This window comes from Triturus cristatus, chromosome 3_1, assembly GCF_964204655.1.
Source record: "Triturus cristatus chromosome 3_1, aTriCri1.1, whole genome shotgun sequence".
Classification (NCBI taxonomy): Eukaryota; Metazoa; Chordata; class Amphibia; order Caudata; family Salamandridae; genus Triturus; species Triturus cristatus.
The window spans coordinates 635,622,056-635,648,035 of record NC_140583.1 but is presented as its reverse complement, the minus strand read 5'-3'; the positions used below and the strand labels follow the sequence as shown (position 1 = coordinate 635,648,035).

The following is a 25,980-nucleotide window of genomic DNA, read 5'->3' as shown; positions in this document are numbered from 1 at the left end:
CATGCTTTTTAGTGACAATAACAGGCACCATATTTTTGAATGTACAATGTTCTTAAACAGCCAATCATTTCTCCTCTTTTTTTTAAACTGCATCTTGACCGCCATTTTCGATACCTCGCATTCTACCAACTGACTACTTCAGCTACAGACATCTTTTCCTTACAGCCAGACTTCCCTTTAAGATGCTTAGAGTGTGGATTGTGGGACACAGCTATGTTTTCTGTTGCAAAGGATATGCTGAAAACAAAGGTATTGACAAAGACCTAGCTTTGCAAAATGTGGACATTAGATTGGATTACACAAAGAGGATTAAAGTGGCACCAATTGATGCCTTTAGTTAAAACCTTTTTACATCTCCAACCCCCTGACCTCATGATTGTCCACTGTGGTGGCAATGACCTGGGCACATTAACTGGGGTAGGTCTGGAAATGCTACTGAAGGACACTTTTGCACAATCGATGTTTCTTTTCCCCAAAAACTGTCTTTGTATAGTCTAACATATGCCAAAGACAGAAATGGAAGTGGTCCAATCAATTCTGTCCACAAATTGAGAAAGCTAGAAAAAATTTCAATAAAGCTGTGTCTGATTATCTCAGAGACCATAGTATGGGCTCCATATACAACAACAATCTGCATTTTGATATGGATGGCATCTACAGAAGTGATGGTGTACATTTCACAGATAAGGGAAACAGAGTCCTTCTCAACAACCTAAGGCTCTGCATCGGCACTTACATGTAGCTACAAAAATCTCCCAATAAACACAAGGGCTCTTTTTAGAGCCACCCAACATATAACTTACTTTTCGAAAAAATGTCTTGATTATTTTTGCTTTAAGTCGCGCACCCACTGTGACTTCAGGAGCCACGTACCCATCGCGTTCACACTAGGGGGTCACGCTGCGAGCTGTGCACCCTTCGTGTTCACACTACGGGGCCGCGCACCCTTCGTGTTCACACTAAGGGGCCGTGCTGAGAGCCGAGCACCCTTCGTGTTCACACTAGGGGGCCGTGCTGAAAGCCACGCTAGGGTCGCGACCCCAATTTTTTTTTTTTTAAACGTCCACTTTCATTAATTTACATCCGCCTCGGGGACCCCATCCCCACATCTACAATCTTTTTTCTAAAGGAGAGAGGCTACGTGGCCCCCATCCCGGGCCACTTTTGGCCCTGGGGACCCCATCCCTCAGGGCCGGCCTTTTGTGTTAGGGACCGCAGCGTTTGAAGCCCCGGGGAGGTGGTGGTCCCCGGGGCACGGGGGTCTCGCGAATCCCTCCCACTCATTTTTATTTCTGTCCCGGGGAGGTAGCGGTCCCCGGGGCTATGTGGGCCTCCTCGGGCCCCCGCTATTATTGATTTGGCAATGCCCCCAGGACCTGGCCCACCCGAGGGAGTCCCGCTGCACTGTGGCAGACCCGAGGTGCCGTCAACTGGTGAAACCATTTTCGGGACAAGAGCGGATTATGGAGGCATTTACGTGTTGCGGAGTAACAGGAGATGCCCAACTACCCACTGGGGTTTTATCGGACTATGATTTGGCATGGGGGTGCACGGCAACTCACTGCAGTAAGAAGAGTGCACTTCAGATACCAGCAGGCCGTGCCAGCGGCCACGCCTACTGGGGGCTGGTATCTAGATGGTATTCAGGTGTACTAAAACTGCAGTCACACGCACTTATTGCTGTAAGCCCATTGAAGAAGTGCAGGAGCACGAAACGCGCCTGGGCGAGACATTTTATTTGGTGTTTGGCAATTCTTTCGAGACTCAAGTGGCAGCCTCCATTAAAATATGAAAGCGAAATCATCTTGTTGTGGGTCCTTCCTTTGCGGGTAACTTTGCGGTATGATGTTGAACGGCTGGCTATATGTGTGTGTAATCCGATCTAATTGCAAATGCGAACTGATCCCGAGAACATGTATTTACTTGTGTGTCTAATTTAGTGACCGGAGAAAGCTAGCGCACACTATGATAGATTGCGGTGCATTCTCTTCAGTGCCCCTGCATACATGGGCTGGTCTGTGTCCGTGCTCCCGGGAACTGTAGAATGGGCCCTTGGAGGTGCAGGTCTGTTATTTTACAACGCCACAGAACCACATTTCTGAGGCACCAAGCGCTATATAAATTATTGTAGCAGTGTGTTGTATCAGTGAGGTTGACATATTTGAATCCGCGTTCCTCAGCAAAAGCCGTAAAGACATTACTACCTGTTTGAAATCTCGCCCGCCCGTCGTAGAGCGCCTAGAGACGACTTCGAAGTCAGTGCGATCTAAAGAAGAGCCCGTATATAGGCTTAGTTTAGTAGATTTTCGTGTTCAGCTCGAGGTGAATGAACCTCGATCGACTGAATGGAGTTGTGAACTGCTTCCATGCAACCCGATAAAATTACTTCGTTGGCTTTGAGACGTGTAGGAAAACAACTAAAACAATTACAGTTACACCCAAAATAAAACATAACAGTAGGCGAATTGGGAAGTCAGAAAAGGCAGAATTCCAGTTAATTGCGGTATTGTTCATTTAATAATTTTAAAAAACCGCAGCTAAATGAACCTGTGAATGGGTGAGGTGCTGGATTGCCAGGGAAGGGCATGCCCTCTCTCCTTTTCCTCCCGGGCGCTCTTTACCAGAGGGGGAGGGGGATTCCGGGGTGAGGGTGGAAGGGATGGGTTTTCCTTTAAGAGTTAAGAAACTTGAGAGGCTGTTTGCTCAACAATCAGAGCAGCGCGGAGCCGCCAGTGTGTCTAGACTAGCACATGGTGGGGGGACAGCCAATGGCTCCAGCGCAGAAGTAGGAGGCGTGTGTGCGTCTCCGTGTGTGTGTGCGCGCTCCACAAGAACAAAAAAAGAGAGCGAGAGGGAGAAAAGGGGAAAACAGAAGGAAAAAACTCTTCAGAGCACTGCTGGAGCAGCCGGGAGCGGCGCCGCCGGGAGGGCCCCTTCTTCAGAGCCAGCCTGGTCCTTCTCGGACGTGCACGGCACCCCGACTCCCCTGCACCCGCTGGGCCTTGGATGCGAGGTCTCGGTTCCTTATAAACACAAGGATTTTACAGGACGTTTCTTGGCTTCCTTGCTCGGCGCTGCAGTGGAAGTGCGGTTTTCCTGCTGTTTTGCTTGCTCCTTGGTAAAGCTGGTGTGCGAGGGGGCAGAGCTCGGAAGCAGCCGAGGGCCGTCTCCATTTCACAGGCTGAGCCCCCGTATCTGTGGCCCTGCACACTCGAAACCTCAGTGTTTTATCCATTGCACTACCAGCGCCCCGAAGACTGTCCACGGCAGAGCAACCACATAGGCGATTGCCTCCTGTTGGGGCCCCTCGGTGGGAAGAGTATCAATTTCAAGCACATGAACTTGAGGGTTCTCTCGGATTTTGGCCATAATTCTATAATTTTGCCACTTTTGGCCACAGAAACTGGAGGGGCTGGTGACGCTCATGCAAAGAGGATGTTGGCACTTTGTGACTCTGTGAGCTGATGGTTTTCCACTTTCACTAAAAGTTCACATCCGGATTTACCTGGTTTTCCTTGGACGTGCTGTGACCCCCACATACGGACGTCACTTTAAACCGAGTTTCTGCGCGCTTCGTGGTGTGCATGTGAGGGATAGCAATGTAGGACACCCCAACCCCGTTTTGGATGATTCCTTGATGTTTGCGGGCTTTGGACGGGCATCTGTTGTTTGCAGTTCGATGGACGGTCTTTGCGGAGGGGCCGGCTGAACGTGTGCTGCCCCCGGAGGGGTGGTGCACGGAGCCCCATGCATCTCCGGGTTCCTGCCCCCGTGGGGGACTAGGGAGCCAGGCAAGATCGGACCCAGGAGCCGGGGGAGGAAGGAGGAGGGAGCAACTCCGGATCCTCGTCGCATGTTCAGGTCCAGACGCTCCAGTCTGGTCCGGCGCCTTTGGAGAAGCCGAGTGCTGCAGCAGGGGGAGCATCGGGCCGGGGGGCGTCATGGGGGCTGCTCTGCCAGTCCCGGGGCCAGGCACGGTGGCGTTGCTGGGACCGACATGGAGCAGAATGCAGGTACTGCTGGGATCTCCTGGGGGCATCATGGAAGCCCTGCTGAGACCCCTGGGGGGTGGACTGGGGACACCTCTGAAACCGACAATGGAGAAACATCTGCGACCCCCGAGGGGCTGGACGGAGGCGCAGCAACGAGTCCGGAGGACTCGGACAGGACGGTGACCTGCTGCCTCTTCCAGGACAACTCTCCCTCGAGCCCCCGCACCCCGGCATCCCCCCAGTCTCCCGCCATGGGATCCCCTAGGTCCCCTGTTCCGCCAGACCCCGAACTGAAAGCCGTCACCTATTCACTTCTCAAGCGCTTACGGACCCTCGAGGCGCTGCTGGAGGCCGTGGAATCCAAAGGAGCGATGGTAGGGGGCTGTGTCCCGCTGCCCCCTCGCTTGGCCGAGTTGCGGGTGGGCGGCTTGCCCGCCTCCCCCCAGTGGCTACTCTGCAAGCTCTTCCGCTGGCCCGATCTTCAGCGCCCTGCCGAGCTCAAGGCGCTATTGGGCTGTCAGAATTTCGGGAGGTCGGTGGATAGTGCCTGCTGCAACCCCTACCACTACAGTCGTCTGTGCGGGCCAGGTGAGCTGGTGACATTGGGTGTTGTGGGAGAGAGGGATGTGGTTGGGGGAAGAGTTAGGGCAGTGTTGTCGGATGTAATGTTGTGTTACTTCTGATGGTGGGCAGTGTGTCTCTGGAGTAGTTACGAGCCACTGCGAGAGGCCATGGCAGTTGTGTGATGGGACATGAGTGCACGAGGTGGCTCGGTATCTCCCCGTGTGGGGGAGGGGGTGTGGGACGGTGCATTTTAGGATAGATCATTGTTTCTCCGTGGGGGAGTACGGGGCACCGTATCTCGGGGGTAGAGGACAGGTAGGGTTTCTCAGGGTGAGTGGTAGTTCTTAGGAGCCGAGCATGGGTGGACAGTGCTGGGGCCAGGGTGTGTGACATTGTCGGATCAAGAGAGGAGCATGGGCAGGGCTTCCGAAGACAACACTCACTGGGAGAGTGCGGGACAGTACTTCTCTGGGTGGACGTTGTTTTTCCGGGGTGGGCAGTATGGGACAGAACGTCTCGGGATGGGCACTGTGTTTTTGGGCGAGAGAGTATGGGTCAATGTTGTCAGTGTGGACAGTGTTTCTCCGTGGCAGAGTACGGGTCATGGTGGGCAGGGCTTTCAATGGCAGAGTACAGGACAGTGTTTGTCGGAATGGACAGTGTTTCTCCGTGGGAGAGCGTGGCTATGTTTTCACATGGTAGGTAGATGGCGTTTCTCAGGATAGAGCCCGGGCACCGGAGTGTGGGCATTGTTGCCCGGGAAGGCTGGGAGTACCCTCGTGGAGTGCTGACCGAGATGGTTTCTTGGGTGCAAGCGATGGGGCAGGGGTATCTGTAGGCTGACGATGGGGCATAGAGTGTCTTTGGAGATGAAGTTGAAGACAGTATTTTCCTAACAAAATGTATTCGGCAGCAGTTTAAGCAGGTGTGTGTGTGTGCTTTTTTTCTGGATCAGATGCCGGGGCGTGCCGTTTGTCCGCCGCTGACAATGAGGCAGGTGATTTGTCAGGGGTCAAGGGAGAAGGAATATGTATTTTTTTTCTCTGGCAGAAGGCAAGGCAGGGCTTTCCCTGGGTCAGGGAGGGATGTGGTATGTGGACTCTCTCTGGAGAAAACAACGATTTTTCTGTGGAAGAGTAGGTACTTGGGTGATTTTGTGGGAGTAAAGCATTTGGTGTCTCAGTGGCAGCGAGTTGATGCTTATGGTGGGTGGGGATTGGGGCATGGCTGCTGGGGAACAGATACATATAAACACAAGTGGAGGGTGCCTTCCAAAACAAGCAGTCACTATGCCCCGCTCACTGTGCAAACTACATGTGTTCTTATAGAACCCACACACGCATGCTAATCACGTTTCATGCTTCATCGTCCGATGCTCACCTGGAAAGTACTCGCCGCCAGGTGGGCTCAGCCTCGCAGTGAGAGGGAGCACTTTGATATTCTCCAGGCGATTAGTGGGATCTCAGGATGGAAAATGTTAAAAGAATCTCCAGGGAACCCCAACCCAATTCTTTTATAAGAGGGGCTGTGTGAGCTGGTCAACAACATAGCATGACACTAGGGCATTTACTGAGCCAGTGTCTATTCTAGGTGGACATGTTTCATCTGGTTCACGCGATGCATTGACTTCATCAGGACCTTTAAGACCCCTGTACTCTTACCCTATGCTGGGGAGTTCTGCATCCGCGCGCGTTCCATGCAAGATCAAGAGATACTTACCCAGCCCTTCTGTACAGGGTGAGTTGATTGAAAACTGGAGATTTTCCATTTCAAGAATCGTGGCAACGGATATCATCCCGCCTCATGGGAGCAAATGCAGGGGCCTGTTGGGATCAAAGGTCACACGTGCACCAATGCCCAGCGCCGACTTCCAAACCCAAGCCCAACTGGTAGTGAGTAGCTCACCAGGTGAGGACCCGGTGATGAAGCGTGCTGCAAGAGTAGCCTGCGGTGAGGGCTCAATTAGAGCCCAGGTAGTGTGTCTGATGAGCACCAAGGAGCAGGGCTTGGTGTCTGCTTCTTTTGGGAGACACTCTCCACTTCTGGTTTATTTAAGTATATCATTTCGGGGAATCTGAGGCACTTTTCTCGTATAACAGTTCCCCTCCCCTCTCATTGTTCTTGGTACTGGGGAACAGAGCATGGGGTAGCTGATTTCTGTGGGTCAAGGGAATAAGGTAAAGGTTGACGGGGTGGTTTCTGCGGGGCAGAGCGTTCTGGAGGAGGCTTCTCTCCGTCACTGGATGGGGTGCGTGTTTTATATGTACTGTGGCTTCCGTGGAAGTCTATGTGCCTTTTGTGTCTGGGGTGGGGCGAATGGTGTGCAGAGGGTGGCGTGTCTGGGGCGGGGAGGAGGTTGGGAGTCTGATGGTTTCTCCGACAGGCGGAATTCTTTGGTATGGTGCAGACGTGCCCTATAGGGCAGTCGGTGTGGCAAATGCCTTCACTGGTACAGGGGCTGAGGCTCATAGGTTCCCTGGGGCATGCAGTGAGGCTGGGCGGTTTTGGGACTGATGAGGAAGTAGTTGGTTTCCCTTGGCCAGGCGTTGAGACCAATGGTTTCTCTAGTTCAGAAAGTGTTGTAAGTGGTTTCTTTGAAATAGAGGATAGGGCAGCTAGCCGTCTCTGATCTGGGAGAGAGGCAGGCTGTTTCTTTTGAGGCGCGAGGCGTAGCTTCCCTGGATCTGGGGGTGAAGCAGTGGTTTCTTCGAGGCTGGGAGTCTAGCAAGTAGTTTCTCTCGATCCAGGAGTACGCTGTGTGGGTTTTTTGGGCTCCTGGAGGTGGGCAGAATATTTTCACTATTTATTTGAAGCAAATCACTCCTCTGGAGCAGTGTTGTGGTTGGTTCTTATCTGGGATAGATGCTGAGTTTGACAGATTCTCCTGTGCCTGGGACAGACATCACTTTTCTCCTCGTGTGGAGTTGTGGACCCTGCATTTTCCGAATAATACCGATGATTTGCTTCTGAAGTGTCCATGTTGTTAAGTCACCTGCTTCACCCAATGGGTACTTAAGCATTTAATGCGTGGGTTGTTCAAGAAAAGATGCAAAGTGTACATCACAATCTAGAAGTGTGCCCAGGGGTGTTCTGATCGGAGTAGGGTGCTGTACCTAGGAGCACTAAGCCCACGAGTGATGTGTTTGTGCATTGCACCTTTGGGCATAGCGCCCCTGTAAGCAGGGGCGCTATGCCCAAGGGTGCAATGCGCAAATCCTATCCTCTGGGTCTCTTAGGATTCTTAGTGTACGGCATATAGAAGTTGTCAAAAGGGTGCTGTACCTTTGAATGCCAGGAGGGTACAGTATGTACCCTTGTGTGCCAAATATCTCCCTTAGGCAGATGAAGAGACTCCTTGGCCGAGTACTGAAAAGGAGGCCACACACACAACTGTGCAGTGATGAACATACGTCACGTCCGCTGTGGTTCTACCTTTTCTTATGACACCCACTGCTCATCCTTTCTCTCCTTCAGCATCTCTCCTGCCTTTTTCCATAGACGTGGACCCTAACACCACCATCCTCAAACAGCCTTTCACTAGGGTTTCTGTACCCTACACAAGAAGCTGCACTTTCACTCATATCCAGCTCTATCGCTTCTGCCTTTCAGTCACCCGCCTGCCACCCCCTTACTGCTAGATCTTTTGGCTGCTTCTGATACTGTTGATTATTGTACTTTAGTATTCTTTGGTAAACTGTGGGCTTGAAATGCGCAATAACATTAAAATGTGTTCTGTACAGGTGCCCCCAAACTAAGTTTCCCGGGGCTCCCAAAATCCTTGACATCCACGTGTGTAGCCTGGGTCAGACTGGGACACAAAATGCGCCCGGGTACCAAAATAAAAATGGCCCCCGTTGGCAAATCTGATGGCTAAAACAAAACGCGGTAACCTTTTTGAAAATTGAGCCGCTTTGAACTTGTAAAGACCCTCTGTAGAGGTGTTTTGTAAGGTATGTGGGAACAAGTGTATTTGTGCTTGCTGCAGTCTATGTTTGTGGTGATTTCATGGACATCAACAGCTCACAAGATAATAAAACGGGCATAAAAACTGGCCCATACTCTGACTTTTCAGAGCAGCCCATCGGGCAGTGCCCGACTGCCCCATACACCAGTTCGCCCCTGGGTGAAGTGCACCCTTGGATTACCTCTGTCCTCATTCATCATGTTTTGTGGGTGGCCTGAGACTCAACAGCAAAGTGACTTTTAGCCGGCAACCGCTCTGACAGGGTTGCCTCCTTTTCGTAGTCTACTTAACCTCTACGGGGAAGTTGTCTCCACACTTTTTTTTTTTACGCCATCTTTATACTCATACCTAGCACCTTCTTTCCCATTGCCTGTGTTTACCCTCCTTTAGGAAAATGGATCTTTCTCGCTGCCATCCATTGCTCGATGCCACTACGTCTGGTCCCCCATGTTAAATTCCCCTCAAAGTGAGGTTCTCTAGTTTCCATCCTTGTCAGCACCCATCATTCTAAATGCCTCCTTCATCTTTCCTTCTAGAACCCGACATTTGCTCACTCCTCTATAAATCTTCTGTTCTTTCCGGCCTGTTCCGGGGAATTGTATTTGATGTTCTGTTTGAATTTCCTAACCCACTACAGCTAAAGCTCCTCCCATTTGACCTGTACTCAGCTCAGTTGAACTGCCAGTCACTCTCACCATCCCACGGTATTTATTGCACCAATTAACAGGATCCTAAAGTTAGTCACTAGAATCTTGTACAACTTACTTATCGTTACTCTCACTTAATGCTGCTACCAAGCTGGGTGGTGCTTTTTCCCCAAACATGGCGACGTGTTCAAAACAGGGGAAAACACTCCCCCCCCCCGCTTCCCAAGATTCAGTGGCACTACAGTCCTACCCTGTGCCATCTGCATGTTCTAGTCCTTTTATGTTAGTCTTTATCTGTTTGTACTCCTAACTAGGAGCCATTTGTGCATACCAGGCACTGAAAAAGCTATCGATTAAAATGATGTTACAAGTGAGAACGTGGAATTCACTAGGTATAGTTAACTGAAGCTATTTTAAACTCGTGCCACCAGCGTGCACAGTGTTGTCATCAATGATGTATTGCTGTTATTGGTGATGTCATAGAATACGTCATGTACAGAAAGAAGGGTACGCTGTTCCCCAAATGGATGGACAGCAAGTGAAAAAAGCCCACCGGAGGGGAATCCTCCTTGTGGGAACTAGAGTCCTCACACACCCAGCAAGCTAGGTGTCACGCTTCATCATATGGACTCACTCCTCGTCGGGTCGGCGGTGCAATACCCAACGGGCACCAATTAAGGGGCTCTTTAGCGGAGATCTTCTGTTCCTGCTGTATGGTGCCGTGGGTGTAAGGGCCTAAGGTGAAGGTGTATATGTGACGAGAGTGAGTGATGTATTAAAAAAGGTTGGATAATCCCCAAAACAAGTTTTAATGGGAAGCTTATCCACCTTTATGAAAAATATACAAGAGTGGCTGCTTGCTGGTTTAATGGTCCAGTGGAGCAATGCTCGGCTCTAGAAAAGTGGTCGACATGTTTCACGGATTGAGCACAAAGGTAATACTCTGCATTTCATCAGGACCTATATACAACAACTATCTACACAGAGTGGTTGGTGGAGGAGTTCCTACCTCCCCCTACTCTTTAAGGCGAGCACGTAGTCCCGCCAAATCTAGTGGAAACCTGCAGGGAGGATGACACAAAAACACAACAGAAATGAACGTGGTGGTCATAACTGGTGTAATATGTGAGGTCTGAAGCGGTGCATGGCGAGGTCTTGGGCTGTAGTACTTCAGTTACTGGTGAATTTCTATGTTTTTTTTTTAAAAAGAGTTTAAAAATGTTATTTTAACTTGCAGTTTCACCTAACTTTAATGTTACTTTAACCTCTGTTTTTTCAGTTAATTTCTAGAGTTTTTTTGTGATGTGAAGTAATATTTTTTGTTGTCATACCTAACTAGGCAAACAGCGGCCAACCCTCACCCTGCAAGGCCTTTGGCATGAGATTGGCAGCCAGAACTGGCACCCAACACCCTACCGGCGGCCGGGCAGCCCGTTCCTGGGGGGCACCCATGGTCATGCAACACCATGTGCCCCCCCTTTTTTTAGGTCTCGCCTACGCAGCGCACATGCGCTGCATAGGAGACCTTTAGCCGTCGTACAGCTCTTTTTCGAAGCCCATACTCGGGCTTGTAACGGCATACGCCTTGCGGGAGTGCGCAGCAGCGCGCCACAAGCACAAGTATGTGCTTTGAAAAAGAGCAGACTGCTTTCCCCAGCACGCGTGCACCCCTCCACCTCTCTCTCCCGCTGCAGCCTGCACACCTTGTTTTTAAAAAAAACTTTCAGCGCGATGCGCACGCTTGTTCTTTTTTTTATTAATCACACGCTTCGCCTTTTCTCTTCTGCTTCCTCCTATCGCAATCTGCTTTTTTATATTTTCTCCTTCTTTCCTCGCCCACTCTTTCCATTTTACTTCAGCTTTTTCCACCTTTTTTCGCCCCTCTGCCTCACACCCGATCTCCTGCCTTCTTTTCCGCCTTATTGTATCCTTTACGTGCTCTCACCTCAAACAATTCTACCCTTCACTTCGAAACTCCCGCTATTTCACCCCTCCTTCCCTCATTCACACTCAATTTCCCGTCTTTTCCCCTTTCCTCTCATTTCTTTTTTTCCTCACACTCCATCCTATCTATATTTACTGATCTCCAGCCCTACTCTTCTCCATCTTCTCACTCAAGTTGCCCATACAAACTTTTCTTCACACGCACTCTGTTTTCCTGCCCATGTCTTACACGCTGCCCCCAGAGTCTCTTCTCGTCGCTGGCAGCCTTGCCTTCTTCCTTCACCCTTCCTTTTCTTCTTCTCACTCTTTTACACGCTCCTGCTTCTCTTTTCATCTTTCACCTCGCATCTCCATCATAAGCTCCCTCCAAACTGTCTGTCTGTATTTATTTTCTCTATCCCCATTCTCTCTCTTCCTCGCGGCTTCCCCATACTCCTCCTCCTCTGTTTAATATTTCTCTTACAGCACCCCCCTCCCTGTCAGGCACGCACCTTCCAATCTTCCCGCCTTTCATTCTTTCTCTCTGTCTTTCCCTTCCACCCTTTTGTCCCTCTTCCACTTTCTCACTGTCAGGCGCTCTCTACTCATTCAATCACGCACTAGATGCATGACCCCCTCCCCCCTCTTTTTTTTAAAAATAAACAAAACTTTTTGGTGTTTCTTGGGTCACACTTATTACCCTACTGTGGAATCCCTTTTCTGTCCTCTGCCCAGAGCAGATTTGGGTTACTGGGCCCAGAAGGGACCAATCCAAGCCTTTTACTATGGATCCCCTTGGGCTTTACCCTAGAAAGGATCCCAAAACTGAGCACCAGGTACACCCTGTTAGCATTTTACTCTAAGGGTACGAAGTTAAAGAATCCAAGGCTTATTCTGGAACGTGGTGTGGGGTAGTAATTCAGAACTCAATGCATAGGGTGACCAGATCTTGAGGGCAGTAATAAAAGAAGGACTCAAGCCTTTAGTCTCACTTTTATATCTTTCCTTTCCCATTTTTTGGCGTAGCCTTGTAAATGTGTGCCTATATGTATGTATGTGTGTGTGTGTGTTTGTGTGTATGTGTGTGTGTGTGTGTGTGTATATATAGATATATATATATATATATATATATATATATATATATATATATATATATATATATATAATCTATATATACACACACACACACATACATTTACAAGGCTACATCTACATTACATTAGCTATGGCTTGACCTCCACCCTGCGCCTACCCCTCTCTCTTCCCAGTCTGTTTCTCTGCTGGGAACAGACAGCTGACTGTGTGTTGCTTGGTAGGCAGAAACAGATAAATTACTTCAATTATTTCAGACTTTGTAGGTGCTTGTGAATGGAGACATGCCTTTGACTTATTCTTGGCTCAAAGACCTAACCTTTGTCCCAAAACCAGGACATTTATTTAAAATTACGCAAAGTGTCTGGCCACCGAGACCAGAGGGGAAATCTGGGACGTCTGGTCACCCTATCAATACAGCATTTCATAACAATCAATAAATCAATGCCCAGACAGTGCTTTTAGGTAAGGAAAAAAAGTACTTTACTTTCAAAGCAGTACTATACATACAAAATTAGAGGGCAGAAATAAGGTACATAGTTATCAAGGCAGCAATCACTGTTTGAGAGAGTTAACTAATATTAAGGTGTTCCCAATGGCACTGTACAACAAGCATTGGCATAGCCAATAGGTCTCGCCTTTGGGACCTTATATGTGTTTAGTTATCCAGCACAATATCCTTGTTTCACAACATCAACTGTTGCATGGCTAAACACTTATAAGGTCCCAAAGGTGAGACCTATTGGCTATGCCAGTGCTTGTTTTGTTTGTTGTTGTACGTTAGTACTTATGTAAAATTATGTGGATTCTGCAATGAGCCTCGCTGTAGTACCGCAAAAAAATAATATTTTGATCCAATCCTCATGGGCATACCTCGATAAACCCCTTATCCTTTATTTCTTGTTTTGTTATCTATGACACAGGCGGCTACATGTTTTCTCTTCCTGTTGCAGCCAGCCAACCAATCTTGTGTTTTGATCTCACGTTACCACGACACTACATACATGAACATTTTGAACCTTAATTTCTCAAAAGCTACTGACCAGATTCAGTCCAAATCCAACGAAAAAGCATGCTGTACTAGAAAAGGCCAGGCCTCCTCTACCTGGCATTACACCTGTGACCTGTAGGCCTAACAAACATATTTTCAACTCCGCCTCAAGCCACTTAGCTGTTCTATAGGATACTGCAGGCCTCAGGGGTACTATGGTTGCGTAGAGTGTTCCCTCCACTTGTATGGCCCCAGAGCTCTCTGAATCCGGGTGCTTTTTATAGTCCTGGGGCTCTTGTGACCAGGTTGTAAGAAAGATAGAATTTTATTGTTTCTGGATATTAAAAACTATCACAATATAAAAACCAAGTCAAAATATATAGCGTGATAATTCAATAAATAAAACAGGTTGCGATTCTGTTGGGGGCCGATTTGTGTGTGTAAGTGGTCTGTTGATAATGTAGTTGGTTGTACTTACTGTTGTTTAGATGTGACTCCTGCATCATGGCTGTCAAGGTTGGGGTACACTAATGTATTGTTTATTGACAGAATGTATTAGATAGTAGCTGTCCAGGCTCCGGTATTGCCCTCTTTAGAGCATTATGGGCATGGGTGAGGGAGGAAGGATGTTGCACTTTCTTTTATTTTGCCGGGATGCGCATCTGCTCGGTGTTATATTTCGAGCATCCTTTTCATTGGTGTTGCTTTGATGCTATTCTGTGTATATTCGGGTGCAGATACAAATGATTGAACGCTCCACGGAGGTGGGTACGCTGCGCCAGCTAGATGGCTTGGGGCAGTTTTGTGCGCATGACTCTGCCCGCAGGCCACGTTACATACACGAGTGTTACTGGCATGTGAATTCAGTATGAGGGACTTCAGGGGCAAGCCAGGCCTAAACCAGACGAGTGCATACAGCCTGGTTATCTGCATGGCCAGGAAAGGGAGCTAATGTGTCAATCAGTGCCACTCAGCGTGCCATACGAGGGGCCTTCAAATGGCGCGACCTGGTGAGCCTGTGAAGCACCTTCAGTGAAAGGTGCCCGGGGTGCCCGCGTGCCACCTGTAGTCTTCTGTTGGGTTTGCTCAACCTTTCACCATAAATAGATAAAAGAAGGCCCTTGAGGTGGGGTTTGGTGGGTGCGCATCTCCGAAGTGGAACCGTGGCAGCATGTACTTTGTAATTACGGTATTGTTAGTGGCAGCATTACTGAGAGGAAGGGTGGCACTTTACGAGCTGTGCCACGAGGTGACGGGCGAGTACATCGGAGAACCCAGCCCTAGGGACACTGTGGTGAATGCCAAGACTGGGAGTGGCTGCGTTTGCCAGTTCGCTGTGCCAGGCCCAGGACGGGCAGCAGGAATAATGCAAATGTACCCTACTGGAATCCTTACCGTAGGCATTTCTTTAGATACTGTTAAAACAGAACGTGGCAGATAACTACGCGTGTATTCTTTATGCAGTAGTAGATTACCAGCGAGATAACTCGGTGGGTTCATGAGTATAGACCAGCCTGCTGGGCGCAGGATTGTATCCCAGCGGCGCTACTCAGCCTGCACCCTCGTGAGGTTGAACGCACGAGTACCGTTTGATTATTAGACAGGGGAAAAAAACTAATTCTCAATCAAGATTATTTTTTTAATTAAGTGCCAACGACTAAAAAATAGCAACTACGGACTAGAAACCGGTGTCAATCGAGAACAAAAGTGCTTGGCTATTTTCTTGGATGGCATCGTTTTGTCAACTCGTCTGGCTGATTTTAGGAGCGAATTCCAAGCATGGCATGAAATACCCGTGAATGCCTCCGTGTCCTCTTCTTCCACATGTTGGTGATACAGGAAGATGATTTTTATCCTCCGACAGGGACACAAGTTGTGCAGGCTGGTGGTAAGGAGCATACATACGGCAGGCACCATGTGCCACTTGGCACGCGAAGCTGCGGGATCAATGCTTGTTCTTTTAGGGCCTGCCACCCATGGGTGCACGTGAGCAGATACAAGTACTGTCCTTGCTGCCCCGTGCTGTAACACCTGCAGTTTTGTTACGTTAGCTTTCGATGATCCATGCAGTAGCGCCTACCATTAATCTATATCACTACCTAGGATGGCGCTAGACAGACCTGTGCAATTAGACAAACCACTTAGCATTTTGGCTTTGTAAATGATGAGCTCTTTGAATAACGAAAAGGGATGTCAGTGCTGCACCTTCATATTTGAGATGAACGGAACGGACCGTGCTGGCACGCTTTTTCTTTTTTGTTATACAGTGCTGTGGAAACAAGTAAGAAATTGTACAATTGGAGAGTATCTGTACTTGCCAGCCTCAAAGCGCTAGGAAGACTAGAGAGGTGAGATAGATGCTCTGTCAGGTGAGAACAGACAGTCTGCAGAATGAGGGTACCACACATAGGGTGGAAGAGATCTCCAGTGCTTTGGAACATGTTATACAAATGCACTGATGCTAAACTAGGCGCGAACAAGACGAGGCGATGCAGGAAGTCATTGAGGGGAGAGGGAAACCTACCAGAGGGAACAAGTGTCATGGGCCGGGGCGTAGTACCGGCCCTTGTGGTACTGAGGGCGGGCTCCTAACTCTTAGAGGTGCCCCCATTCAACCTCCAGGCTGTCAATATCAGTGGCATATCAAGTCTCTGGGCCCCTCAAGACATTCTGTGGGGGGGCCTTATTTTGTGTTGCGCCTTGGACGGTGGAAGAGAGCGGAGCGAGGGCACGTATTTCTTTGAAGGTGGAACTGGACGTCACCGTATGTGGGTCCTTGGACTTCACCCCGCAGAGGTGCATTCACACCGGGTCTCTGCAGGGAGGGCGGCCGCCAGATCAGAGCACCAGGGAGTGATATTCTGGCCCTGGCTGCTAACGGAGTCTGTGGGTTCAAGCCATGGGCCACTTCAAATAAACCAGTAGCACTGAGTGATATGGAGTGAGTGGGAAGCAGGGCCAGTGAAACTATTCAGCAGTGGAGGAGCAAATTATGCTGCACGGATAACTATATTATGCTGCAATAAATGGCAAATTATGTGGCACATTGTGTAGCTATATTACTTTTATGTCATTGCAACATAAATGTGAATACTGTCTGGGCAAAAGTTTGTTTCCTCTTGTTAGCCGTACTGGGCAACATCATGGTGATGCTTTGCAGCATTGCCAAAAGGCAGTGTGCGGGTATGGGAGGCAGATTGGTCCACGTATGTCAAAACCACGGATCCAGTCTGGATCCTTCTTTGTATGACTCTTTGCCTTCTCTAGTGGGACAGTAGGTTCACTTGAAACCATTCAAGGCAACAGCCCCAATAATGGACCAGTGTTGTAAATGAGAGTCATGGCTGGATCCCCAGTTGTCTATGATCTGGCAAGTCTACACATGTTGGAGAAATAACAGTTTATACATGTTCTATACTTGGAAATGTTCTCAAAGCAAAGCTCCTTTTTTCCTTCAGCTCTTCTCAGCCGTCCACTGGTACATGATTGGAGCTGAATGCATGGATTGCTTGTGACTGGTGGATCTCTAGATAGATCCAGGCCCATCTCTGTTCTTGGCCGTGTGATCTTCCGTCCAGCTCTGCACATAGCAATTTGTAGATCTCCTTTCAGGTGACTTTGGAGCTCGCCTCCCTCCCTTCCTCTTTTACAGTTCAGGAATTTGGATTACCAACTGCACAGTGGCACCATGCCCATCTAGAACATTAACATTTTAAACAGTGGGTTATTTTATTGATGGACTTTAATTTCGAAGACTACACACAATACAGTATTTCTGAACTCTAACCCTGGTGTGGTGGCTCTACGCCGCAGTGTTCCACGTGGCTAGAAGCCACAATTCTCTATACAAGGTAAAACTAGTTGGCGTGATGTGAAGATGGGAGGCCGCACCTTTAGTCACACAGCACAATCCTATGTTGGGTTCCGGTAATATCGCATCAAACAGTGGCTAGCATTTCCTGCATTAAAATGTCAAGTTAAGATGCTCTTTCAAAACCTAGTTCATTGAGCTAGAAGTAAGAACCCTTATAGAAACAGCCGTGCACAGGACCGTAGTCATGCAGAGGTGTTGATTGGAGAAATCTACAGGTGTCGCTTACTGCGTTCTGAGGTCCCAACATTGATGTTGCACAGTTGATAAAAAGTCTGCAAGATGGCGATTTGGACCGCATTGGCCCCTTTGGTCTCTACACAAATATTTTGACCTGGTATGCTTTGGAGTCTTGAGTCGACACAAGTGTAAGCAAGCGTAGCTTATGCTTCCTCTCAAGATTGACTCTCGCCCCACAGCCTTGCTGGCTCCTGTTGGCACTCAAAGGAAATTAAGCTCCTTGTTTGGGATGATCTAATGGATTCGTCCCATGGCTCACTGTACATCACCTACATGCTGCCAGGTACGTCAGTGAGTCGGCACTCAGTCTTCCACCTTCTTTTTTCCTTTCGGTGACCCAACAGCTCAGATCTTCCAGCGCTGCAGTACAGCTTGGTCAGGATTTCTTATGATCACCAGTAGACTGTGGACTCCGTGTCAACTGAAGCGCCCTTTCCTCCAGAGTGCGGTGCCACGTGGTGTAGGCGAGGGGTGGGTCCTTTTGCCTTGGGAATGCCATAGGGAACCCGGACGCCCTGGCGGCGTTGACCCGCAGGAAGAGTCGGCCTCCCTGGATGGACCTCGCCAAAGGAAGATGCTCTGTCAGCGGAGGGCTTGAGGAGGGCTTCAAGGTGTAGGCGAGGGGTGGGTCCTTTTGCCTTAGGAATGCCACAGGGAACCCGGACGCCCTGGCGGCGTTGACCCGCAGGAAGAGTCGGCCTCCCTGGATGGACCTCGCCAAAGGAAGATGCTCTGCTAGCGGAGGGCTTGAGGAGGGCTTCAACTTTTTGGCGCAGGTACTGAATGTAGAGTTTTTGTAGAACTCTGCGCTTTTCTTCATAAGACGAGATATGTTTTTGTAAAAACGTTTTCGTGATAGGGAAGCAAATCTACATGTTAAGGTGACTTCTGCCTTCTGCGGTTCCTCTGGGGTCTGGATTTTGCTTTCCAGATTGACTGAAGACAAATAAAAATGTAGCCACAGGGAAACATGCGTGGCCATAGTCTTCGAACTAAAACACTTTATCTTGCAAAAACACAGTACAATTAAAATCTGTAGAAGGCATGTGTAAACAAGCATAGCTGCTTCATGTGAGACACCAAGCTTCTTCAAGGCTGCTCCAGAGGCAAATAGCGGGTGTGTGAATGTAACAACGGGGTTAGATTTTTAACGCTTTAACAGTCAAAATAATGCACCATCCAAATCAAAGGTGCTTCTTGGAAAGAGTGAAAAACGGACTTGCCGAGCCGGGGTTTTATTTCAGACCTGTAATATAAAGATTATGGTCATACAAAGATCTCCACATGACTCATCCTAGTTCCACTGAGCTATCCCACTGCCTAGCCCATGTTCTTTATAATGTATTCATGTGAAATATTTTGCTCCATGTGGGCATCATATAAGAAAATGTTTATAAACTCAGACACAAGAATAATTGAGGTGTTTCACTGGCACTCACCCTTTTATGGAGAGGCTAACTGAATCTAGTACATGGCCTGCTGCAGCACTTGAGAGGCAGACATGTGACTGGCCCGAGCCCCTGCTGTACTGACCTTTCAATGTCCTTTAGTGTCTTGGCCTGTCAAGACATTTTCTATTTTCTTTTGAGGTACACATCCCTCTACGTGGAAGTGAGGTTTAGATGTTGATGGATTTACGCAAGAACGGAGAACCAGATTAGGCAATAACGTTGACTAAATTATGTGGCAAGAAAATGCACATTCTGCGGTATAATGTGGCACAATCTGTGGCAGAATTGTTTTGACATTTCAAGTTAACATATATTATTTACGTCTGGAATTGTTTTCACATTTCAAGTTAACATATATTATTTCCGTCTAGTCAAAATTTCACATTCTTAGTACCAGTTTGTTGCCTGAATACCCAAAGGAAGTGTATTCCAATTTACAGCACTGAGTGTGCAAGGAACAGTTTCCCCAACTTATGTTCCTATAGCCAGGCAGCTTATATATAAGGTAGGACCTAGATCCCTGTTGACGACCAGGCACATATTTGTGTAAACTTTATTTGCCTGAATTCTAGGACAAGATTAGAAAACCCTCTGCATAATTTAAGGGATTGTTAATAGGATGGCCTTTAGTTTGTGCAACCAATGAAGTTGCTTTAACTAAAGAGAAGCCTGGTAATATTTCTTAAGATTAAACAAGAGTATGGCTGTTGAATTCTGTATATGCCACAGTCGATGTATCCTGATCTTGTTCAGGCCTAGGTAGATTGCTTGGTAAAAAATCAACGTGAAAATGAATGAATGAATGCGTCCATCGCACAAATCTTTTGTACCATCGTAAGAATGGGAAGAGCTATCTCCGAGCACCAAGATGATGGTGGCATGATTTGGAATCTTATCTGATAGTCAAAAGAGGGATTATCATCTTCCGTAGTTCGCAGGTTCCTAACCATTTTAGCAGGAGTAGGTGTTGAGCCCATAGACTAGGGTCCCACTTGACAGGGATGACCGATATCTTGGTTCGACTGAATTTAATTTGAGATATAAATTCTGCGTACATGCGCCCCTGTAGCTACACTTGCTCAAGGAAGGTCTGAGGTCTCTGCAGAGGTATGTTGTGGAAGATTGAAAAGAAGTTGCAGAGTAAGTGGCTCTGGGTAGAGAATAAAAATTAACAGGGAAATCAAAAAACTTTCGAGTGCACAACCCACTTGTGGGGTAGAGCTTCCAAGATAAAGGTGATCAGTTGTACTTTTCTCATAAAAAAGAAACCAGTTATTCCATGGCTGTCTCAGCAACTGCATATTGTTTTCATTTATGAATGAGAACTGTATGGCCTGTGGAGAGGAATGAAGAGGATTAAGTCCATCTGGATCAGAATAACAACACCGTTGCCATCTGCAAACACCCAAATGTCATCCGCTACAACGTGCCTCGAGTCTTCCAGGAGAGCTCTCATCTCTACACCGTGTTAAAGCTGAGCAGTGACTACTTTCGCCAGCGTGAGGGTAAATACGGTAGCCTGAATATGTGCCACAAATTGGCTAGGCCAGTGGTACTCAAGTTAGGTTTCTTTGTGATGAGCCTAATACATGCTGCTATCAACTCTGAAGTGGCTACTCCAGAGGAGAACCTCACAAGCTCATCTACAAGGAAAGCAGGCGAAACACCAAATTAAAACACTGCACCTTTTAAAGTTTTCACAATCCGCATTGCTCAGTGAAAAAAAAATGCATCAAGTTTCCAAACTGCATTGCATAAATTTCCGAAACAGTAGAAAGTACATAATCCGCATTGTTTAAAGTGCTATTCTATGGCCATTTCCTAATGCAGAGGTGAAAAGAGAGCCATTGTTCCTTGTCAGGTAACAGTTCTGACCACCACCAGCAGCAGCAGCATGCTGTTCCAAAAGTGGCGGCCACACGTTTGGAATCAGTGGGCCAATGTTATCCTACAGCGGTCAATGTTAGGTCAGAAGGCAAGCGAGTTCTCTATGCTGCACTCTGCCACTAAAATCTTTTTGGGTCGGCGACTTGCTCTTAGGGGAAAACGAGTGCCTTTGAGCTTTAAAAAGTTAGATCCTTTTTATTAATTGTTTGTGTTCACTCCCCTTTTTTTTATTTTATAAAAAACCCACATCTAGTGAAGCAAGGTGCTCCTGATACAGACCAGAATCTCGTCGCAGTGGACAGGCTGGTCCTGGGATGACACTGCACGCCTATCGGCACTGAAGGGAGATGGCCCTTCTGTGCGCTCAGGACATTCGTGTAAATGGGGTCCAGGCTATTGAGTACAGCAGCCTATCTAGGAGATCCTAATACTGGCCGTGCAGGGACGCGACACTCTTCAGCAAGAGCCAGATAGCTGCCATAAGGAGGATGAACACTTTACTGGGTATTCAGTGCTTTGTGAGGTCTGGGAGGGAGCCTGATCAGTAGGAGTGAGTGCAGCAGCACACTATTCCCAGGTACTCATTGACTGATGAGAGAGGCAGCTAAGGGTGCACTAGTCAAGCAGATTCCCACCATTGGGTGCTTAGAAAATGTCTTCTGCAGGTGAGTGGGTCATCCTGTCAGCAGATATGACACATGCTCACCGCACCATTTGAGGGACTTGTCTCAGAGGCCCATAGACTTACTTAGTTGTGGAAATTGCTTGGCTGCCTGTATGTCTTGTATCTGTTGGGGCCCAACTTCAGTGGGCCTCCAGTGGCCGGCTGGAAGGGTCCAGATCTGAACTCTGGCACTGGACACGGCTTTCGGTGGGGAGTCCAAGCTTGATGCACAGAGGCAGGCTGGGGCAGACTTTGGCAGTTTAGGGATAGGTTCCTTCGGTTGTCCCCACTGGGTAAGAAAGTGGGCGCTACATTGGGCATTGCTCTGGAAACATCACATTCTGGATCCTTCGCGACTTCTGGCTCACAGGCCCAGCGCTTATAGGAAGCTTGGAGATGGGCATCCGTCACTGTTCTGCATTGATGAAATTCAGAAGGTCGTGAGCACTAAGGGCCAAGTGTGTCCATTCAGGTGAACTGGACAGGGCTTTCTTGGCCTAAAATGCTTTCTGTGTATGCCCAATAAATTTGAACGTGACCAGACGGAGAAAAAGCACTCCACACTTGTTCCGCCGTAACTTCTCAGTGTCTTTTAGGCTAAGGGGCGTATGACATGTCTGTGATGCCTACAGGTGAATGGAGGATCTCTTGGCCTGGGCAAAAATTTAATTATGTTGGAGTAAACTGAGTAATTTTGGATACTCTTTTGATCCAAAATTACAGAAAATTATGCGATTATGCCCGTTTGTGTAATTGTAGGATTTTGGTGCCCAATTACCCATAACGGGAGCACAGAAACAATGAATTTAGGGAGCGTCTCTTGATGATCGTGTTCTGTTGCATTTTGCACTATTTTCTTAGCACAAAATGCATTCTTGGGTCCATTTTGGGCGTGTGGGTGAAGTTTGCTAAGAAATTAGGCAAAGTGCTGAGTTGCACTTATCGTGTAATTCGGAGGGGAGAGTTTGTGGCTGTTTGTGGGATTTCTGGATTTTAGCAGAGTGACTGGTAGGCATCCAACCTGTACAAATCAGACCGCCCGGTCCCCCGAAAGCAGTAAAGTGCCCCTAGCGGGTCCCCTTCGTACCGCAGGCACTTCCCCTCGGGGTAATACGGTCGGTAGTTATTGCACTGTCCCCTGGTGCCTTACCCTGTGGAGAATGTCCGATACGCTCATCGCACTGCAGTAGTTTACATTTTAATCGTTCAGCCTTAGTTCTATACCTAGTGAGGCAGTACACATTTCTTGTCTGGAGCACCATGCACATTTACATCATCTCTTGGTGTTGTTGGGGGATTTGATGTGCAGGCTGTTAACTGCTCCTTTTGGGTTTTCTTGTGATAGACTGTGCATTTTCCCCTTCTCGGATACCCATGCAGGAGCCTTTAGTTTGTCTTCGGTTTCTCTCTGTGTACCAGTTACTGTCTCTGGCTTTTTCTGTCAATATCTCAGAGCCCCGGTAATTATTTCAATATCTTCTGGGCCAATGTACGTGTCAGTGTCTGCATGGCCCATAGTGCACCATTCCCTGTCCCAGTGGGCGTGCCCGTGTGTGTGTATGGCTGTCAGTCCCACTGCACCAGGGTAGGAGCCAATCATCACTGCTCCCAATGTCTTTACTTCCCTCCGCCGTTTGTTGGTGTCTCTTGTTGCGGTCTGTGTATTTCTCTAGCGAATGTCTGTGTATTCCCTGTCCCATGGTTTGTGTAATTCGGTGTCAATATGTCTCCATTTTCGCTGACGGTGTATATGTCTCGATGTACCACTGTGTGCTGGTCTTCCTGGTCTTTTGGCTTGTGTTGAAGAAGCCTTGCTCCCCTCGCTGTGTTTCTTTCAGAGTGTTGACACGTTAGCGGTGTCCCGGTATGTGTCTCTCTTATCCCGGTGGAGTTGTCAGGTTCCAATCTGAGCATCTGTCTGTCGTTGTCAGTCTGTTCATTGTTTCTGTGTTTATGGCTGCCTGTTCCAGGGTGCACGTGTTGCCCATACTCGGTGTCCCTGTATTGTGAGTGACTGTAGTCCCTTTCCCTGAGTCTGGCTGTCCCCTCAGTCAGTCCATCCCTGTCCTTGCCTGCTCGGTGTTGGTGCCTTCCTTGATTCAGTCTTGATGTCTTTCCAGCCCCCGGTGTCTGCTTGGGCCGCCAGGCAAGGGCCTGCCTGTCCCAGTGACCTCGTCAGTGTCACTGAATTGTCATCCTGGTTTCAGTATATTTTATGTCCCTTTGCAAGGTATATTCTGTTCAGGTGTCTGTCTGCCCGACCCTTTGGAAGTGTTTACATTCTCCAGTGTCGGCGTGTTTCCCGTTGTAATGTATGTATTTTGACGCTTCCAATCGCATATTTCCTATCTCGGGGTAGGAATCTCTTTGTTAACGTGTTATCACGTCACGGGTTGGTTTTGTCCGATGCCGTGTGCATGCCTCTCATTCCCACCGCACCATACGTGCCAGCTTGTCGCAGAGCCACGAGTCGGTGTCCAGGTCTCTGTGCCCACGTCTCTGTGCCCACTTATTGATGTGTGTATTCTCAGACTAATGAAGGGTGGCTCGCGTCCCAGCTTAAGTGTACCAGTGTGTGACTCCATGTCTCGGGTGAGTCCCACGCACAGTGTGACTGTCCCCCTATGCCTTGCTTCAGATGGAGGGCATTCCCTGCCTACCACAAACCCTGTGTATTTCCTGTGCCAATGTGTGCATATTTCCTATCCTAATTGAAGCATATCCCTGTCTCACCTTTTATGTATTTTCTGACCTAGGGTCACTGTATTCTCTGTCCAATTTATTACTGATCTTTTCCGCTTATTGGGTGACATGGTGTTAGTATGTTCTCTTACACAATGCGCCTGTCTCCTTGTCCCAGTGCACTTACATCCAAGCATCCATGCATCATCAACAAAAAACAAAAAAATCACAAGAAGCGCAAAATCTTGGAGCAGTCGAGGCTCTGCACTCCTAATGAATGTTTAGGTGGACTAACCAAGCCAGTTTTCTCCAATAGGAAGACGCTTCAATGCATTTCCCCCATCTTGGATATCCCCAAAAGTTCACGCAGCAAAACGTAAATATACAAATAGTCTATCACAGGATTCCAGTTTCATCCATTGGATCTCCCCACAGAAATCAGAGCGCGGCACCAATATTACTTTTACATCTAAAAATACGTACACACGTCTCCTAGCCCTGAAGGCTCTCCTGGTTACTTGTCACTAGAAGATCCTCGTGTAAACTATGATTTATCACTCAGATGGCAAACAACTGTAAAGATCCAGATGAAAATAACCAAATACTCTTAAGTCTAGGGGTTTACTTTTCCAGAATAGCACAGTGAACAATCATTTCCCCTTGAAATAGAAAATAGGCAACTGCACTACTTGTAAAGGCTGCCAAGATATAAAATTCCCTTCTAGCAACATCAACAACAAAAGAGCATTGGCAATGTCAATAGGTCTCACCTATGCAAGTACTATGGAATTTGCCAACATGTTTTAGTAATGTTGTACACCAGACTGGCTGCTGTTTAGCGTTGTCAAAGTTAGTGGGGTAAAAGGGAATGGCGTGGGGTAGATTAGAGTGGAGTGTTATGGAGTGGCGTTGGGTGGTGTGCAGTGTTGTGGAGGGAGTAGAGTGTCGTAGAGTTGAAGGGCATAGAGTTGAGCCGCATAGTGTGGAGTACAGTGTCAGAGTCGAGTGGAGTGTCGTGGAGTAGTGTGTCAAAGAATAGGGTGGAGTAAATTGGCATGGAATGGCTTAGAGAGAGTTGTGTAGAGTGTTGTAGAGTGGTGCAGTGTCGCAGACTGATATAGAGTGGAGGAAAGTGCTGTAGAGCGGAGTGGCATAGAGTGTCAGTGGAGTCGAATTTAATGGAGTAGAGCATCATAGAGTGGAGTGTCGTAGCGTGGCCTAGAATGAAGTGGCATAAAGTACAGTGGTACAGAGGAGATTGGCATTGAGTGAAGTGGCATAAAGTGTATTAGTTGTGAGTAAAGCATAGATAGCGTAGTGCAGTGGAGTGGCATAGGGTTTAGTGACAGCCAGTGCAGTGCTGCAGAGTAGAGTGTCGAAGAGTGCGTTGGTGTAGAGTGCAGTGGTGGAAAGTAAAGTGGCGTGGAGTGCAATGGTGTAGAGTGACAGAGTAGAGTATGGTGACGTATAGTGTAGTGGTGCAGAGTAGATTGGCATAGAGGGCAGTGGTGTAGAGTGTATTTATTTTTAGTGCAATGGCGGCGAGTGCAAAAGCGTAGAGAGAAGTGGTGTGGAGTGGTGCAGAGTGCAATAGAGTGGCGTAGACTGAAGTGGCATAGCGTAGATTGTTTTAGAATAGAGTGAAGTGGTGTAGAGTGCAGTGGTATAGAGTAGAGTGTCATAGAGTGCAGTAGTGCAGAGAAGAGTTTAGTGGTGTAGAGTGGCTTAAAGTAGAGTAGCAGAGAGTACAGTGTTGCAGAGAATACTGTTGTATGAGTGCAATGTTGCATAGTAGAGTGGCATTGAGAGCAGTGACATAGAGTACAGTGGTGCAGAGTAGAATAGAGAGGCATAGAGTGCAGTGGTGCAGAGTAGATTGGCATACAAGGTATACAGCATACAAACGATAATGCATGGAAATGCCATCACCCAATGTATTGATTTGCTCATAAGTACTGTTCATTTACAGACATTTACATTTTGTGTTAGAAAAAAAAATAACATTGTACAGC

The 25,980-nt window shown here is 48.0% G+C and overlaps 1 protein-coding gene across 1 annotated transcript in view; it reads left to right on the top strand.

Annotated features, from left to right (window-relative positions):
• Positions 1–3,716: 3,716 nt before the first annotated feature.
• The window catches only part of SMAD6 (SMAD family member 6), a 119,907-nt gene continuing 97,643 nt past the window's right edge, over positions 3,717–25,980 (top strand). Inside the window, exon 1 of the mRNA XM_085644603.1 lies at positions 3,717–4,580. Within this exon, the coding sequence (XP_085500729.1) occupies positions 3,854–4,580 (727 nt within the window). The 5' untranslated portion in view covers positions 3,717–3,853. The remainder of the gene's footprint in view (positions 4,581–25,980) is intronic.